A 19,914-nucleotide genomic window follows, 5' to 3' on the forward strand; every position below is an offset into this window, starting at 1 on the left:
GTCTCATCACACCCCCGCCGCCACACGCACCGCAACCGATTGCTCATCGCAACCCGCTGCCGTTGGTGTGGTGCCACTGCTGCAAATCACGCAGAGTCATCCATCGCGTCTCAACCACAATCCTCAACCCTGGCTGAGTCTTCTACAAATGCCCGAATCATGGGGTAATAATATGCTTAAGTGTTGTTCTGCCGCTTTCAGTTGCTGATTTTTTTAATAGTTTGGTTGATGATCTTCCAATTTGATTCATGCAGGAAAGGGAAGATTCGTGTGATTTGTATTTCTGGGAAGTTGCTGATGTGGGGGAATGCAACTACGCTGATTATTTGGTTAGCCGAGGAATCCCAATACCAGCAGGTTGGGGTGTTGGACAAGTAACTGAAGGAACAGTAGAAGAGGAAGATGCAGATCAGAAGGTTAAAGATGCAGTTCCTCTGACCATGGCCAAGCAATAGCTGTTGAACGGCCTTGACAGTAATGAGGAGATGAAAGATCTTGTGAAGATAATGGGCAAAATCGATGTGCTCTATAGGATGATTGTCTCTTTATTTGCAGTGTATGTAGCACTCGTGATGTATTCAGTGCCTATGACATGAGCACTTTGTTGAAACTAGTAATGAATGAAACCTGTGTAGCAGGCTGGGCGTAGTGTTGTGAACATCTAATGATTTCTATTAACGTAAAGCAGGGGGTATCCCCTTTTGCTCATAAATAAATAAATAGCAAAAGCCCTGTCGGGTCAGCTTTGTTCTCATTCGAAAACGTTGAGCAAATTGCAGCCCAACAGCAAACTATGTCATCAAATTCAAGTTTCACAGCTAAATATGAGTACAAGTAAACAACAATGTCATCATGTTTTAGTTGTCATACAATCACCAAACACAAATCAACATACATAACAAGTGATGTTCTCACAGCAAAATACTAAACAACATGTTCATCAGGTTTCAGTTGTCATAGCAAACACAATTTCACATAGTAGATAAAAAATGTCTTCTGACACGCAAATGCGACAAAAGCAATGTAATCATCATCCGCAGCAGCAGCGTCAACATCTTCGCCATGTGTATCAGTCTGAATCGTAATTCCCCACGGTGTCATCTCCTTCTTCGTCCTCAACGTTCTCGAACGTTGGCTTATTCTTGATCAACTCTTGTATGTCCACAGCATGACAGGCAATCTTTTCACCGGCGTCACTGACATGATGGTTCTCAAAGATATTAGGAACATCTGTGTTATCTTGTACATTAAGAGCAGTGTAAGCATCATCTTGTTGTGCAACTTCATTAAACGAATTCCTCTGCTCAAACCTTTGCAATACTCTCCAGTCATCGCTACGTGCAAATGTGTCTTCCAAGAAAAATATCTGTGTTGCTTGATTTGTCAAAATAAAAGGCTCGTTGGTCTGGTACGCCGCCTTGACATTGATGGATTTGAAACAATCATCAGCTCTAGGTTTTGCAATCCTGGAAAACAGGTTATACCAATGACAGCACAATAGAACCACACACCGATGATCCTCAAAACTGGAGATATACTGCAACTGGACAATGTCTATTATGTTAGCATACATTTCAGTTGTCTCTTTGTCATACGTATCCGTGCTCATGATGGCACTGTTTTGTGTCTTCCTGCCTTCATCTTGTGCAAGGGTGTTGTAGCGCACATCTCCAACAATGCAAGATTCATAATGTCTTACCCGAGTATCAAGACCCATTGCTAGTGAGTAAAGGGCATCATCAACTGCCTGCCCATCCTCCTGCATCTTCTTAACCTATGGTTAGAAAATAGACAAGATGATCATCTTATGTACTCAATATATTAAAAAAACTGTTAGTGCAATTCAAAAGCTTACACGGCTCTTGAACCATTTCGCAAATCCTGCCATAACCAGTTTGTCAATGTTTCTTGGATTTTGCGGCAGTAACTCCTTTTTGTAGATGCTGCACAACATAGTGATCGCGTCAAACATTTAAATATATAAGAATGTGCTGCAAGTTTAGTAGATTATGATGTATAAGCTGCATCACTGCACTTACTTGATATAAGGTAGTATCTCAGGACAGTTATTCAACACATACCAAACGATTTTGTCCAAATCTTTAGGTTTGTCCTCTTGTCGACTCTTCTCTGTAACTCGAACAGAATAATCGAAAACATTGAGCCCGGAATTGTCTTCACCCACCTCTTTGCTAAGCCGATCAGCTGTTTCAATTTGAGCAGAATGTCAACGCTTTTGTAGCAATGTAGGCCTCTGCAATGGAACCCTCGGGGCTAGCTCTGATCCTAACATAGCCCTTGAAAGTGCCTAGCCGCCTTTCAATAGGGTACATCCATCCATACTGTACTGGACCTCTAAGTAGTGCCTCATCAGGTAGATGAACAGCCAAATGCACCATCACATCAAAGAAGGCTGGAGGATATATCTTCTCAAGGTCGCATAGGATAGTTGGTATCTTGTCTCTAAGACACTCCAAAGCAGCTGGTGGCGGAAATGTATAGGAGCATGGGCTCTTTGGGAGTCGGAGCCGCCAGCACAGGGGGAGCAGTCAACATCTTCTTCAGTTGGAGAAAAGCCTCGTCCGCCTTGGGAGTCCACTCAAAGAAGGTCATCTTCTTCATGAGGTGATACAAGGGGAGAGCCTTCTCGCCCAGCCAACTGATGAATCGGCTGATGGATGCCAAACAGCCGGTGAACTTCTGCACATCTAACAGTCGTCTGGGTGCTTCCATCCTCTCGATGGCCTTGATCTTCACAGGATTGCACTCTATGCCGCGTTCGGAGACCAGGAAACCGAGGAGTTGGCCGGCTGGTACTCCGAAAACGCACTTCTCTGGGTTGAGCTTGATCTGGAATCGGCGCAGATTCTCGAAAGTTTCCTTGAGGTCCTCCAGCAAGGTTCCACGCTTCTCCATCTTCACCACTACGTCATCCACATAGACGTGGGCGTTTCTGCCGAGTTGCTTCAGGAGGCACTTCTGCATGCAACGCTGAAAGGTGGCGCCGGCATTTCTCAAGCCGAACGTCATGGTCAGGTAGCAGAAGGCTCCAAACGGCGTGATGAAGGTGGTCTTCAGTCTGTCAGCCGGGTTCAGCTTGATCTGGTGATATCCTGAATACACATCTAGGAAACTCAACATCTCGCATCCGGCTGTGGAGTCTATCACCTGATCGATTCTCGGCAGAGCAAATGGGTCCTTGGGGAAAGCTTTGTTGAGGCTCGTGTAATCAATGCACATCCGCCACTGCTTGTTCTTCTTCAGCACCAGTACCGGGTTTGCCAACCACTCTGGAAAAAATACTTCCATGATGAAGCCGGCCACCAGGAGCCGGGCTATTTCTTCTCCAACAACTCTTCTTTTTTCTTCTGACAGGCGGCGCAGGGGCTGCCTGGCGGGCTTCATATCAGATCGGACATGTAACTTGTGCTCAGCGAATTCCGTCGGGACACCGGGCATGTCCTTTGGGGACCATGCGAAGATGTCGCGATTCTCATGGAGGAAATCGACGAGCTCGCCTTCCTATTTGCTGTCAAGGCCAATGCCTATGACAGCGTGCCTCTTCGGGTGCTCTGGGTCCAACGGTATCTTCTTTGTTTCCTTGGCCGGCTTGAATGATCCTTCTGCTTCCGACTCCTTGGGGTCGGGCGATAACTCGGGCTGCTTGCCGGCCATCGCCACGACCCGATCAAGAAGCTGTTTCTCAGCCGCGATCACCAAGGACTCGGCCAGCCGACTGCTTTCGGCCGCGCAAGCGGACGACTTCCTGTAGTCGCCGGACACGGTTAGGATTCCCTTGGAACGCGGCATCTTCATCTTGAGGTAGGCGTAGTGGGGTACCGCCATGAACTTGGCCAGGGCGGGTCGGCCAAGCAATGCGTGATATGGGCTTTCAAGGTCCACCACCTCAAACCAAATTGGCTCTTGGCGGAAATGATCCTTGTCTCCGAAGAGGACATCTATCAGGATCTTGCCGATTGGCGAGCAGGAAAGGCCGGGTACGATTCCGTGAAACACAGTCCGGCTGCTCTGAAGCTGTCTTCGCTTGGTTCCTAGTTTCTCCATCGTGTCCTTGTACAGGATGTTGATGCTGCTGCCTCCGTCTATCAGTACTCGCGAGAAGCGAGCGGCCCGTCTGTCTGTGGCAAGTGTGGCGCCCAGGACCAAGGCGTAAGAGCCTGGGCTCGGCATCACCTCTGGGTGATCAGCTCTGCTCCAACTGATAGACCTTTCGGACCAATGCATGAACTCTGGAGTGCTTGATGCGACTGCATTTACTTCTTGCTGCTATTGGTGCCTGCTGCGCCGGTCGTCCGCTACACTGGTGAACACCACATAGGCTCCATGCTCGTCCGGGAACTCGTCTTGTATCACGCCGACTGGCCTGACGGCCGGCTGCTGGGGCGGCTGCGGAGGAGGCGGCCCAGCAGGAGGGGGAGGGGGCAAGCCGTCCCCCTTGGTGATTCTGGTCAGCCAGTGACATTTCCTGGTGGTATGGTTGGACGGCTTCGCACCGCTGTGGAACTTGCAGGGGCCATCCAGAGTCTGCTCATAGGAGAAAGCCGGCAGCCAGTTGGACTTGCCGCCCTTCTGCCGCTTCGCCGGAGGCGGTACCTCCAATTGTTGGTCCTCTGCCGTTGCCACCTGCCGACTGCTGGAAGTCGGCAACGGGGCCTTGCGCTTCTGGTCATTCTGCTGCTGCCGCCGACTGGTGTCTCTAGCCGGAGTTCTTGGAGCCTGAGAGGCGACTTTGCCAGTTGCGCTGACCCGAATCTCCGCCTTCATGGAGGAGTCGGCCGTGGCGTACTTGTCCGCCGTGATCAGCAGCTCGTCGAGGGTCCTCGGCTCGTCGCAGAGGAGCTTGTGCTTGAGGAGGGTGCCTTCTCTGCACCCGGCAGTAAAGTACTCGATGGCCTGCACCTCGTGCACGCCCTCGCAGGAGTTCCGGAGTTCGCCCCAGCGCGTGAGGTAGTCACGAGTAGACTCGTCAGGGCCTTGCACGCACAAGGAGAGCTGGCGTAGCTTGGGAAGTCGCTTGTACGTGCTCGTGAAGTTGCGGACAAAAGCCTCGGTGAAGTCGACCCAACTGTTGATGCTGCGAGGCTTCAGAATGTTTAACCACGTCCCGGCCGAGCCCTGGAGCATGAGCGGGACATATCTTACGGCAACACGCTTGTTGCCGTTCGCTATGTTGACAGCCCTGGAGTAGTCTATCAGCCAATCTTCCGGCTTCACGGTGCCGGTATATTTGGGCGTGTCTCGGGGGAGCGTGAACCCTTTGGGAAAGGGCTCGTCCCGGATGCGGGGTCCAAAGCAGGGGGGGACCCAACTCGTCTTCTTCTTCCAGCACCAAGGATCGGTGGAGTCGGTCGATCCGGTGGCGGGCGTCATTCTCTCCGACTCCCTCTCGGCGGCCAAGGCGGTCGCCGAGAGTCGGATGTTCCACGGGCGGCGGGGAGACTCGCCTTTCTCCGCGAGGAGGGGGAGGCTGGTAGTCGTCCCGCCGTTCCACCGCTCTAGGGCGGCCGTCTTGGTCATGCTCGATGGTGATGTGAGTCCGGCTGTGGCTGACAGTCGGCTCCTTGTCCTTCTTCCCACGGGCCCCGCCAGTCGGCGTCTGAGACATCGCACCTTGGTCTCGGCGAGGCGGTGGGTCGTCGTTTTGGCGATGCGGCGCCTCGGTGCGGCAGCCGGCACCGTTCTGCGCGGCGGCCATGTCGAGGAGCTGCTGAACTCGCTCTGTCATTATGCGGCGCTCTTCGCCTTCGAAGTTGTCGAGCTCGTCTGCCGCCGCCTGGGCGGCACGGATATTCTCTGCGGGCGTGGCGTACACAGGGCGATCAGCCCCGAAGTGGTTTGCGATTGCCGCGCCGCGCTGTCGGACCGCGCCTAGGCGGCTAGGCCCAGTTGGAGCCGACGAACCGCCTACGGCGCAATCCATCTCTCGTTGGTAAGCTTCTGACAAGTGCCTCATTCTTGCCAGCTTCTTCGCGCCCTCGATGAGCTGAAGGCGGAGCGCCTCTAGCGTCTCGGCGTCGGCGTCTTCTGGAATCGGCGCTGCAAGGTCTCGCAGGGCCGCATCAAGCGGGTCATGCGCTTCCTCGCCGGAGCGCTCGCCGTGTTCGAGGACGAGGACCTCGGTGACGGTGCTTCCGCCGCTCCCCGCGTACGAGAGCGGCTCGTCGTAGACCACCACGTTGGTGGGGAACGCGCCGAGCGACACGGTGTCGGAGTCGACCAGCATCAGGTCGGTGGATCCTATGGACTCCAGGTCCACGGCAGGCTCGCCGGCGACGTGGAGTTGGTCGAGGAGGCCCGCGAGGAGGCTCTCGGGGGCACTCGTGCCTGCGTCGTATGCAGGCTCATTGGAGAGGCGAACCTCACCGACAAGATCGGCGAGGCAGCTGGCCGCACAGGCGATCTCCGCGCCGTGCAGTGCATCGGCGCAGACGCCATCCGGCGTGCCGGGCTGGCTGCGCTCGCCGGGAAGGAACAGGGTTCCCGTCCAGAGCAGATCATGGTGGGAGCGAGTAGAACGTCGCCGGTGCCTGGAAGCGGGATGAGGCGAAGACATGCACGCCGGTGGAACTTACCCAGCTTCAGGGCTCTCCTAGGAGATAACACCCCTACTGCTGCTTTGCGGGGTCTCCGCATGATCACTCAAGCAAGGTGACTACAATGGTGCTCCTAGAGCTGTTTTGGGAGGCAGGAGAGAGCAAGGCTAGTTCTCTCCTGCCGTGCTATCTGGTCTATCTCTATTCAGGTCCGAACCCTTTGCATGTGTGCCCCGGGGGGGTTATATAGGCCTACCCCCCGGGGGTACAATAGTAATACGGCTGGGCGCGGGTCCCAGCCGTCTATCTCTCTGGCCACCGTCCTTCCCGCCGGCCTCTGGGGCCCGCCGATTGGCGGGTCCCGTGGACAGGCTTGATACTGTAGCGACACTCCTGGTGACGCAGGCTTGGTCATCGGGGCGTGGCAACAGTGCCGCCGTCTATCGAGCGATCACTGTCGCCATTCCCCATCTTATCTGGTTAATGGCACGTGGGGCCCTGGGGAGGAGTCGGCCGACTCCAAGGAGGCCGACTCCCACAGGTCCGTCTTCGGGTGCCCAGGCCGCCTTCGGCCCTCCCACTGACAGGCGGCCCCGCCGCCTTCGGGTCGTACAGGCCGGCGTCGTGGGCACAGTGTACTGCGCACTGTGGCTGAGGTCAGGGCAGGCATGGCAACAGTGCCGTGCCTCGTCGGAGATCTTCCAGCGATACTGCTTACTGTAGCCATGCCGGCCCTTCGTGGGCAGGGGGAAACGGCCACGCCGTGACCGTACCCCGCATCGTACTTCGAGATGAGGGAGGAGCCACGGGCCGACTCTCCAAAGTCGGCCTCCTTGGAGATCGCCAGCTTGGAGTCGGCCTCTCTGGAGGTCGCCAGCTTGGAGTCGGCTTATCTCGGAGTCGCCGTCTGGGACTCGGCTTGAGGGGCGCAGCCTGCCCCGATGTCTTGAAAGGTCTTGGGGCTCAGGTTAGCCTACCCGTGGCCCATTACTCCGACAATTGTAAGATCTAAATATATACCTTCAAGCACTCACCTCCCCGGCAACGGCGCCAGAAAAGAGCTTGATGTCTACTACGCAACCTTCTTCTTGTAGATGTTATTGGGCCTGCAAATGCACAGGTTTATAGGACAGTAGCAAATTTCCCTCAAGTGGATGACCTAAGGTTTATCAATCCGTGGGAGGCATAGGATGAAGATGGTCTCTCTCAAAAAACCCTGCAACCAAATAACAAAGAGTCTCTTGTGTCCCCAACACACCCAATACAATGGTAAATTGTATAGGTGCACTAGTTCGGCGAAGAGATGGTGATACAAGTGCAATATGGATAGTAGATAAAGGTATTTGTAATCTGAAATTATAAAAACAACAAGGTAGCAAGCGATAAAAGTGAGCGTAAACGGTATTGCAATGATAGGAAACAAGGCCTAAGGTTCATACTTTCACTAGTGCAAGTTCTCTCAACAATAATAACATAGATAGATCATATAACAATCCCTCAACATGCAACAAAGAGTCACTCCAAAGACACTAATAGCGGAGAAAAAATGAAGAGATTATGGTAGGGTACGAAACCACCTCAAAGTTATCCTTTTTTATCTATCTATTCAAGAGTTCATAGTAAAATAACATGAAGCTATTCTTTCCGCTCAAGCCATCATAGGGTTCATACTAGAATAACACCTTAAGATACAAATCAACCAAAACCCTAATGTCACCTAGATACTCCATTGTCACCTCAAGTATCCGTGGGCATGATTATACGATATGCATCACACAATCTCAGATTCATCTATTCAACCAACACAAAGTACTTCAAAAAGTGCCCCAAAGTTTCTACCGGAGAGTCAAGACGAAAACGTGTGCCAACCCCTATGCATAGGTTAATGGGCGGAACCGCAAGTTGGTCACCAAAACATACATCAAGTGGCACATGATATCCCATTGTCACCACAGATAAGCACGGCAAGACAAACATCAAGTGTTCTCAAATCCTTAAAGACTCAATCCGATAAGACAACTTCAAAGGGAAAACTCAATCCATTACAAGAGAGTAGAGGGGGAGAAACATCATAAGATCCAACTATAATAACAAAACTCATGATACATCAAGATCGTGCCATAGAGAGAACACGAGAGAGAGAGAGAGAGATCAAACACATAGCTACTGGTACATACCCTCAGCCCCGAGGGTGAACTACTCCCTCCTCGTCATGGATAGCGCCGGGATGATGAAGATGGCCACCGGTGATGGGATCCCCCTCCGGCAGGGTGCCGGAATGGGCTCCCGAGAGGTTTTTGGTGGCTACAGAGGCTTGCGGCGGCGGAACTCCCGGTCTATCTTCTGTTCTGATGGTTTTAGGGTATGTAGGCTTATATAGGTGAAAGAAGTCGGTCGGGGGAGCCTCGAGGGGCCCACGAGAGGGTAGGGCACGCCTAGGGGGGGTGGGCGCACCCCCCTATCTCGTGGCCTCCTCGAGGATCTTCTAACATGAACTCCAAGTCTCCCGGATCATATTCTTCCTAAAAATCACGCTCCCGAAGGTTTCATTCCATTTGGACTCCGTTTGATATTCCTTTTCTTCGAAATACTAAAACAGGCAATAAAACAGCAATATGGGCCGGGCCTCCGTTTAATAGGTTAGTCCCAAAAGTAATATAAAAGTGTATAATAAAGCCCATAAACATCCAAAAGGGGTAATATAATAGCATGGAACAATAAAAAATTATAGATATGTTGGAGACGTATCAGGCAGCATAGCCGGTCACGGGAGGCAGGAGCAGGCAGTCCCACCAGAGCTGGTTTGGGCGGCTGGAGCAAGAATATCATATATTGAAGAAGCAGCATGGCCGTTGGATTAACATCCAACTGTCACTGCTGCTAGAATCATTTGTGGACTAAGTTGACAAAGCCAAAGTACACGTCAACCTAGTAGACCGACAAGTCAGCCTCCAAATCTGTCCCAAACAACATACAGTCCGAAATTTCTAGCCAGATTCAAATTAATTTTAAATCTAAAGATACCTTAATTTAAATTCAGTGAAATTTTACCCGCACAAACACAATCGAATTTAAAATATCAAAATCCGAAAGAAAACAGTATTTTGGAACTAATTGTGTGTTTGCTGTATTTTTTCATTTTACAACCCATTTATTATTACTTATAGCCCATTTCGTATTACTTATAGCCCATTTTCTAGGAAAAATGCATCCCTCCTCGTCTTGAAAGATTTCCGGCCCAGCAGGACGTAGAAAAGCAAGTAGGCCTACGTTGGTTATTCTGCAAAAAACAAAATAGCTGGCTAGCCATTTTCAGAAAAGGAAAAAAACAAACTGGGCTGGTCATGTGCTAAACATATGAAATAAAAGCCTGGGCTAGACGGGCCACGGGTCCCGCACAACCCAGTTGATACCCTTCTAGGTCCCAAAAAAACAAAATTACTGCGGGCGCTGCTGGGTCCCTACTGTCATATTCACCATGTAAAGTAATCTCCTCATTCTTCTCGGTTGTTGACCATGTTGACAACACCGAGGGCGGCGCCGCGACGAGCGAACCAAGGCGGAGGACGATGGTGAGGCCTCGGACGAGAACGAACAGGAGCCGGGGAAGATGCGCAGAGTTTTAGGGTGCGATGTGGCCATGATGCGTGCGCGGCAGCGCAGCCAGCCATGGGAGGCGGGAGCAGGCGGTCCCACCGGCGCTGGTTTGGCTTTGGCGGCTCGAGGAAGAAGAGACTGAAGAAACACGACAGACGTTGAATGTCAATCTAACGGTCAAGGTTGGCACAATCGTTTGTTGACTAAGCGGACACCAAGTAGCATACTTTTTTATATATAGGAAGAAAAGAAAAATTGGGCTCGTTGGCTTGATAACATTCTCGAAACTGCGACCGTTCGATCTTGTGTCGCAACTAAAACTGCGAGGAAAATGCGTTCGTCTGTCGTCCTCCTCACAGGGAACGTTCGCCACATAAGTGACTAGCACCACCCTTGGTTTTCAACCGAGAGGTATTGGGTTCGAGTCCCAGGAACTCTCAATTTTCTCCTCCCTTCCTCGCAAAAAAGGGAAAGAAAATCAAAGACTTGGGAAGGCGTACAGAACAAGCTACTGTACCAGTAAAGAGACGTTGCCATGTTATAGAAAAAAGATAGACGTGCTCCTGTAGCTGGTTCGAATCCAAACCTAGACTATGATTATATATGGTGCTATGCTAATTTGCAAGTAATGAAACTGACATATCCAACATTCGCTTCTCCTCTTCTCTACTTACTCTGCCTAGCATCAGAAGCTCTGGCCGCAGTAACCATGTCCGCTAGCTGCTCGTCCACCTGCTCTTCAGCAGGCAACAACTAGATATGCGCCAAGTCGCCACCCGTACCATCGCCTGTGGGTCTCATCACACCCCCGCCGCCACACGCACCGCAACCGATTGCTCATCGCAACCCGCTGCCGTTGGTGTGGTGCCACTGCTGCAAATCACGCAGAGTCATCCATCGTGTCTCAACCACAATCCTCAACCCTGGCTGAGTCTTCTACAAATGCCCGAATCATGGGGTAATAATATGCTTAAGTGTTGTTCTGCCGCTTTCAGTTGCTGATTTTTTTAATAGTTTGGTTGATGATCTTCCAATTTGATTCGTGCAGGAAAGGGAAGATTCGTGTGATTTGTATTTCTGGGAAGTTGCTGATGTGGGGGAATGCAACTACGCTGATTATTTGGTTAGCCGAGGAATCCCAATACCAGCAGGTTGGGGTGTTGGACAAGTAACTGAAGGAATGGTAGAAGAGGAAGATGCAGATCAGAAGGTTAAAGATGCAGTTCCTCTGACCATGGCCAAGCAATAGCTGTTGAATGGCCTTGACAGTAATGAGGAGATGAAAGAGCTTGTGAAGATAATGGGCAAAATCGATGTGCTCTATAGGATGATTGTCTCTTTATTTGCAGTGTATGTAGCACTCGTGATGTATTCAGTGCCTATGACATGAGCACTTTGTTGAAACTAGTAATGAATGAAACCTGTGTAGCAGGCTGGGCGTAGTGTTGTAAACATCTAATGATTTCTATTAACGTAAAGCAGGGGGTATCCCCTTTTGCTCATAAATAAATAAATAGCAAAAGCCCTGTCGGGTCAGCTTTGTTCTCATTCGAAAACGTTGAGCAAATTGCAGTCCAACAGCAAACTATGTCATCAAATTCAAGTTTCACAGCTAAATATGAGTACAAGTAAACAACAATGTCATCATGTTTTAGTTGTCATACAATCACCAAACACAAATCAACATACATAACAAGTGATGTTCTCACAGCAAAATACTAAACAACATGTTCATCAGGTTTCAGTTGTCATAGCAAACACAATTTCACATAGTAGATAAAAAATGTCTTCTGACACGCAAATACGACAAAAGCAATGTAATCATCATCTGCAGCAGCAGCGTCAACATCTTCGCCATGTGTATCAGTCTGAATCGTAATTCCCCATGGTGTCATCTCCTTCTTCGTCCTCAACATTCTCGAACGTTGGCTTATTCTTGATCAACTCTTGTATGTCCACAGCATGACAGGCAATCTTTTCACCGGCGTCATTGACATGATGGTTCTCAAAGATATTAGGAACATCTGTGTTATCTTGTACATTAAGAGCAGTGTAAGCATCATCTTGTTGTGCAACTTCATTAAACGAATTCCTCTGCTCAAACCTTTGCAATACTCTCCAGTCATCGCTACGTGCAAATGTGTCTTCCAAGAAAAATATCTGTGTTGCTTGATTTGTCAAAATAAAGGGCTCGTTGGTCTGGTACGCCGCCTTGACATTGATGGATTTGAAACAATCATCAGCTCTAGGTTTTGCAATCCTGGAAAACAGGTTATACCAACGACAGCACAATAGAACCACACACCGATGATCCTCAAAACTGGAGATATACTGCAACTGAACAATGTCTATTATGTTAGCATACATTTCAGTTGTCTCCTTGTCATACGTATCCGTGCTCATGATGGCACTGTTTTGTGTCTTCCTGCCTTCATCTTGTGCAAGGGTGTTGTAGCGCACATCTCCAACAATGCAAGATTCATAATGTCTTACCCGAGTATCAAGACCCATTGCTAGTGAGTAAAGGGCATCATCAACTGCCTGCCCATCCTCCTGCATCTTCTTAACCTATGGTTAGAAAATAGACAAGATGATCATCTTATGTACTCAATATATTAAAAAAACTGTTAGTGCAATTCAAAAGCTTACACGGCTCTTGAACCATTTCGCAAATCCTGCCATAACCAGTTTGTCAATGTTTCTTGGATTTTGCGGCAGTAACTCCTTTTTGTAGATGCTGCACAACATAGTGATCGCGTCAAACATTTAAATATATAAGAATGTGCTGCAAGTTTAGTAGATTATGATGTATAAGCTGCATCACTGCACTTACTTGATATAAGGTAGTATCTCAGGACAGTTATTCAACACATACCAAACGATTTTGTCCAAATCTTTAGGTTTGTCCTCTTGTCGACTCTTCTCTGTAACTCGAACAGAATAATCGAAAACATTGAGCCCGGAATTGTCTTCACCCACCTCTTTGCTAAGCCGATCAGCTGTTTCAATGTATTTTGAGCAGAATCTCAACGCTTTTGTAGCAATGTAGGCCTCTGCAATGGAACCCTCGGGGCTAACTCTGATCCTAACATAGCCCTTGAAAGTGCCTAGCCGCCTTTCAATAGGGTACATCCATCCATACTGTACTGGACCTCTAAGTAGTGCCTCATCAGGTAGATGAACAGCCAAATGCACCATCACATCAAAGAAGGCTGGAGGATATATCTTCTCAAGGTCGCATAGGATAGTTGGTATCTTGTCTCTAAGACGCTCCAAAGCATCTATCCTGATATTTCTACTGTAGAGTTCCCTGAAGAATTGTCCCAACTCTACAACTACTCTGTATAAGTCAGGGTGGCCCAATTATCTAAGGATAACAGGTAAAATCCTTTGAAGTAGGACGTAGCAGTCATGAGTTTTCAACCCTTGTACCTTGTTTCCATCTGCACTGACTCTCCTTTCAGGGTTGGAAGCAAATCCATGTGGGAATCTCACACGTGATAGGACCTCCCAGAATTCTTTTCTTTTTACCTTGTCCAAGACGTACACAACTGGTGCCATATCCCGTGGTTTACCTTCATCTTGCACCTGCAAATCATGTCTGATACCCAGGTGTGTCAAATCAATCCTAGATTTTAAGGTATCTTTCGTCTTTCCTTCAATATTAAAAAGTGTGTCGATAATGTTGTCACATATATTTTTCTCAATGTGCATCACATCAAGATTATGCCGCAGATCCAAATCTTTCCAATACTCCAAGTACCACAAAGTGGACCTACGGGTAAACAATAATCTCTCTTCTACCCTACCACGCTTCCTTTTCCTGCTACCATTGCCACGATGGTTTCCTGGTGTAATATGCCTGACCTTCACTAATTCCACGTGCAACTCATCAGCGGTGAGCCTCTTTAGCGCATCAATGTTTTCATGCTTTGCATTGAACACATGTCTTCGGTATTTTCTAGGATGTGGCTTGTCCTTGGCAAGGAAACGACGGTGTCCAATGTAACAGATCTTGCTAAGTATTGCGTATGACAGCGGATTCCTGTCACAACGAACACATGCATTGTAACCATGTGTCGATCGCCCTGACATAGTGCCCAAAGCCGGATAATCATGGATGCACCAAATTATAACAGCACGCAAAAAGAAATCAGCTGGTGGGTTGCTATATAGGTCTCGAGTGAGAACACCCCTCCATAGTTGTTGAAGTTCCTCCACAAGAGGCTCCATGAACAAATCAAAATCCTTTCTAGGACTTTTTGGACCTGGGATGAGCAAGGCCATCATGTAGTTTGATTCTTTGGTGCAGACATTTGGAGGCATGTTGTAACGGATAACAAGCACTGGCCACATGCTATATGTGGCGCTCTGGTGGCCAAATGGGTTAAATCCATCTGAAGCTAAGCCAAGTCTAATGTTTCTCGGGTCAGTAGCAAACTTTTTGTGTTTATGATTGAAGCTTTTCCACTCACTACCATGAGATGGATGGCTCATTACATTCTGATCTCTGTACTCCTGGTTCCTAGAATGCCAAAGTACATCCTCTCTTGTTTCAGCATCATGAAACAACCTCTGCAATCTTGGTATAATTGGAAAATGTCTCAGAACATTATGAGGAATCCTCTTCACAGCATCACCATCTTTCCATCTTGATGATTTGCATTTTGGGCATTCACTTAAGTTGGCATAATCCTTCCAGAACAGAACACAATTACTCTTACAAACATGGATCATATCATATCCAATTCCAACTGCACGAAGGAAATTCTTCATTTTACTGCAGGTGTGTGCCAGCTCAAACGCATCTGGGAAAGATTTGCGGAAAGCAGCCAACATCGCATTGAATGATTTGTTGGTCATCCACTCAGATGTCTTCACCTGAAGAAAGGTGACCATAGCTGAGAATACTGACAGCTTATTTCCTGGGGTGACAGCCACGTTGCATTGTTCCAACATGCGGGCCCATCATTTTTCTTCTGCGGGTGAAAGTTCACGGAATGCACGAGCATTCCGTAGCATTGTTTCAATGTTGGTTAAACTCACTGGCTCCGCCACCACCACCTCCTCCTCCTCTTCCACCTGAGCATCAGGCAGATCAAGATGGTGATCTGCTGCTTCCATGTAGTCAATAACATTGACGTTCATAGTTTCACCATGATGAACCCACCTAGTATATGTGACCGACATCCCATACAAGTGTAGATGATTTTGCATAGTTAACTGGGGTCTTATAACTGAATTCATACAACTGCTACACGGGCAGAGCACATCTGATTTCGGACCATCGTACTCAGCTCTGATAAAGTTCATGAAGTTTTCAACCCCCTCGACATATGCAGCGGAGAATCTTCGAGCAGAAGTTATCCAAGTCATGTCCATCTGTTAGACATACAAATTAGTTCTTGTACTAGATATTACAGGGAAAACATATATGCTCTTTTATGAAGTCCAGAAAAAATACCTAGGTCGATGTCTAAAGCTATGGCAAGATATTTGGACGAGCAGATCTAAGTAACGAAATATATGTAAAGCTAATTCAGCAAACAGATTTGAGTGCTAAATTATGGTAGGCTGTTTCAGCAGTCAATGAGGCCGAGCACATAGCCATCGAACTATCGAAGGCCATCGCAGCAACAAAGATCGAGTATAAAACGGTGTAAAGCTATTTCACCTAACAGATTGGCTACTCGACCATGGCAATCTACGTCACAATAAATATATGGCAGGATATTTTAGCAACTAATCAGCCTTGGTATGCCATCTCAGCTAAGCAGATTGAGTGCAGAACAGGGCAAGAAAACTTCTTAAGCAGAGTATATTGACTGTAAACTACTTCGGCAAACAGTGAGATTAACAGTGTCTATCAGCTAACATTCAGCGCTACACCGACATGATCGGGGCCTCAGTCTAGAATGTGCGTACCGTGGGAGAAGATGACCGCCGTGCGTCTCCACACGAACGTCGCCAGCGGTGGCGATGCTGACCATCGTGCGCCTCCACAAGAACGTAGCCAGCGGTGGCGGCGCGGCTAGAGGACGGCAGTCTACGACAGCGTACTATGGGAGCGAGAGGATCGCCGTGGGTCCCCTCGACGAACCACAGCGCCGATGTATCGGCGCGGCGGGGAAGGCAGCTTTGGCGAAGTGAATGGAGTGGAGGGGGACGGGGGGAGGGGGGTTTGGGGAATATTATTGGCTAGTTGGCCGAAGGGTGGTTGAATCGGATTTGGGGGGAATTTTTGGGTGGGGGGAGGATTTTCGCGCGGGGGGCGGGGGGGAGTTTGGCGCATGGTCGGTTTCTCCAAGTGCAGTCCCATGTGTCAGTGAAAAGGCAAGCCGAAGCGCGTTCCATTTGCGTGAGCTGTGTGCAGGACCGAACGTGTGTGGGGTGCAATGCAACCGCGACAGAAGTGTTGTGAGTGTACCGCCTTTTTTCCTTTTAAACTAGGTGCTTCACCCCCTCAAAAAATATTGTTGCTTCGCATGATCCACCGATACTACTACTAGTAATCCGGTAATCCCGACTAAAATGGCGCGGCCGGGTCTTTTCCCGCGCGATATGCTAGGAGATTGGCTTAGTTGGGTTTTTTAGGACGAGTAATGCTACACCTACATAATCCCAGTTACATAATTAACGTAACTAGATCATCGATGGCGCGTGTTGCTGCGCCCATCAATTTTTTCAATAAAATGGTAGGAATTTCTACAAATATTCGGAGGCATGATCACTTCACACGTCTAAACCAATGAAACTCTCTGTTGGTTAGAAAAATATGAAACCTATAATTTCATTGAAAATTCATTCATATAAACTACAAACAGATTTATAACAATGGAAGCCAATGGCTGTACATTTTCTTTTAGGTCCCTCTAATCAAGCGAAGCACAAATTCATACTACAAATTAGCTTGGGCAAATCCATCAAAACTTTCAATGACAATAGTATGATGCCTTGTTTTCTACTTTTTCGGCTATCGCTGGGTAAAGCCCTGCATTGATTGGTGCTACAACGCCACATGCAAGAAGAAACACAACAAATAAATAAATCAGTAATCTACTATAGAAGAAAAAAAATCCACTTAGAATCATGAGAATTTTGTGTTCTTTGGGGCACACACAAAATGAGTTAAAGGGAACGCGTGCAGCAATATTCCAAATTCAGGAAGAGCTGCCATGACCTTGTTACGTTTAAGATTTTTCTTTCTGATCAGCTGGGGATGTAGTGTATAATAAGTTGATATACACTACATCCCCAGCTGATCAGAAAGAAAAATTACAGTCTCATTGGCATGTTGTCAGTCTAAGGAAATCTCTGACAGTTGTAAAGACTTGATATTATTAAAATTACAGTATTATTAACATGTTGTCAGACATACCTGTAGTGTTCAGCTGAACGGTACTATACTGACTTAAAAGGTTAACCAAACAGAAAGTTATTATAACTGTAGTAATACCTACACCCCGAATAGAAAAGATGGTAAATTAGTGTACTAATCTTGAAAGCACCTTTGGCAACGTAATCAAATCCAACATCTCAGCATCTATAGGGAATGCAAAATGCTCATGGAATAGAAAAACAGAGCACCCCTTTGCAGAAATAAGGCACATGTTTCCTTACCTGTAGGCAAAATGCAATATATTGTTTGTTTCCTGCAGGTCCTTAGCAGACTGTAAAACAAAATAAGAAGCCATGTTAGATGGTATGTGAAAGCGGATACATGAATGGTACTAACACGATATATTGTCTGCCCACAGCAAGTTATCAAGCAAGATCATCAAATATTTCTTTGCAGACCAGATGTGAGTGTTGTCAGCATTCTCGGGGGAATTACCTACAACCAAGCTGGAATACAAGGACTGACTAAGAAATACTCACATCACTCGAACTAAAATCCCGTGCACAAAATTTGAGATGTCCAATACTACTCTATAATGTAGCATCGGACTCATATTCTCTGAAATAGATATTAAATATATGATAACATAAACAACAATCCAAGAGAACTTATTTTGAAGGTTATAAGAGCATAAGTAACAGCCTCAGAAAAAACATGATGTTAGTCCTTGCCTTAATTCAGATTGTTTGCTATAACAAAAAGGAGCAAAGGTTCAGAAGAAGAAGGTAGATTGATTGGCTCAAAGTAGCATACTAGTGAGGCAGTGTATCCATCCATGTAGGACAAATCCATCTATCTAGCAGTTTGATCTACTACTCATGATGCGGTAGGACAGAGTGAATACTCCGAACCGACTTAAACTTGTTTTAGACAATTCTTACTGTCAAGATGGGGAAATAAATAATACCTCTATCAGTGACTTTCGAGCATCTTTTAGCTCCCTCTTCTGTCCTATATTTGCAGACAATAGTGCAATGCTCATAATTTGCCTGCATCAGAAAGGGAACAACTACAAATATAATTATAGGGCAATACAACATATCTTTAAATAAAAGAAAACAGATGATTGTTTTAGCCGCCAAGATACAGGCAATGCGCGAGCGGCGCTGTCCGGGCTTGCCTCCTCAAGCCATCCCCGCCCTGCACCGTCTGCTCCATTAGCATCTCCCTACCACCAGAGCGAAACCCCAACTACAGGTGCGTGCATTACGGCTACAATTTTTGTTAACAAATTTCAGCTTCAATCAACATGAGTTGATTCATTCAGCTATCCCGTGAACTGAAAAAACCCCAGATTAGTCACCAACACATATCCTGTAATAATACCAGCCGTGAATTTAAAGTATGGCGAGAAAGATTACCCTAGTTGGTGGAGCAGAAGCCAAAGGATGGCGACGAAGATGCGGGGAAGGCGGTGGTGGGAGTGACGGCTTGCGGTGGCGGCCCGGAGTTGGGCGTCGGGCGCCATGGCCTACACGCCAACATTGCAAGGCGCACGCTGTGGCAGCTGTGGAGGGAGGGGTGGAGGGGGCTCGAGAGCGGGGTCCTCGAGCAGCAGCGCCGCCGTTCGTGGATCGGCTCTACCCGGATCCCGCTCCTCCGGTTGCTGGGATCGACCGGATGGACTCGATCCCATCCCTCAACTCAGGTGGACGGACGCACACCGGCCGTCTTCACTGGATGGAACCGGCCGCTCCTCTCTGCGGCTCGATTCCGGAGTGGAGTCGATGCAGTATCGCTCCCCTTCGCCTCCATAGGGATTGGATTAGGGTTCAAGAGTGGATGGAGAGTCGATGCGATCTCGCTCCCCACAGCCTCAATCGGGATTGGATTAGGGTTCGCGAGTGGATGGACCAGTCGCTCGTAGGCCTCGCAATCCCCCCAGTAGCGGGCCTCCTTCGAATGGGCTGGCGGCTTGAAGGCCCAATGCATCAGGGGCCTTCGTTTCGGTCCATGGAGCAGCAGCCCAGAGGACAGCTGGGCTAGTTTAAACACAGTGTGGAACAGATCGTTTAAGACACAAAATCTGACGGCCAGAACCTACCACATCAATAAAACGGACGGTCGAAAACCCAAATCGATGTGAGGGCAGGGATTAGGTGCGGTTATACTATCCTTAATATGAAACATGTGAGCTGTTGATTGTAGATTGGGGGGAGGGAGGGGCCCACCACCATGAAAATCAGGGGAAGAGAGAGAGAGAGAGAGAGAGAGAGAGAGAGAGGCAATTTACGTTAACCCTTTCATAGGTTTCCGTAGATGTAGAAAGATGTGAAATGCGTGAATGTGTAGTGGACATACTATTGGAGTGCCTAAGATAAATTGTGTATGTATAGACCCTATGTGTTTATTTTACTTCGCATG

At 48.1% G+C, this 19,914-nt stretch overlaps 1 protein-coding gene across 2 annotated transcripts; it reads right to left on the reverse strand.

The window, feature by feature from the left end:
* Positions 1-16,959: 16,959 nt before the first annotated feature.
* LOC123064333 (uncharacterized) lies at positions 16,960-19,386 on the reverse strand. 2 transcript variants are annotated; one of them, XM_044487830.1, is made up of 5 exons: positions 18,912-19,386; positions 18,638-18,829; positions 18,458-18,539; positions 17,772-17,821; positions 16,960-17,157 (listed from the first exon to the last, which is right to left on the reverse strand). In XM_044487830.1, the coding sequence occupies exons 2-5, from the start codon at positions 18,712-18,714 to the stop codon at positions 17,028-17,030; spliced, it is 339 nt and encodes a 112-aa protein (XP_044343765.1). In that variant the 5' UTR covers positions 18,715-18,829; positions 18,912-19,386; the 3' UTR covers positions 16,960-17,027. The 2 variants fall into 2 exon arrangements, with proteins under 2 accessions (XP_044343765.1, XP_044343766.1); XM_044487831.1 differs by having other exon boundaries at positions 16,960-17,607.
* Between the last annotated feature and the right edge of the window lie 528 nt (positions 19,387-19,914).

Source organism: Triticum aestivum, chromosome 3B, assembly GCF_018294505.1.
Source record: "Triticum aestivum cultivar Chinese Spring chromosome 3B, IWGSC CS RefSeq v2.1, whole genome shotgun sequence".
Lineage (NCBI taxonomy): Eukaryota > Viridiplantae > Streptophyta > Magnoliopsida > Poales > Poaceae > Triticum > Triticum aestivum.

What these genes read in the sequence shown, in the direction of transcription:
- LOC123064333 (XM_044487830.1), bottom strand. Translation starts at nt 18,714, where the DNA reads ATGCTAATGGAGCAGACGGTGCAGGGCGGGGATGGCTTGAGGAGGCAA. An exon ending in GCGCCGCTCGCGCATTGCCT is followed by an intron (nt 18,540 to 18,637) that starts GTATCTTGGCGG and finishes TTTCTGATGCAG; the next exon opens with GCAAATTATGAGCATTGCAC. An exon ending in ATATTGCATTTTGCCTACAG is followed by an intron (nt 17,158 to 17,771) that starts GTAAGGAAACAT and finishes GTGGCGTTGTAG; the next exon opens with CACCAATCAATGCAGGGCTT.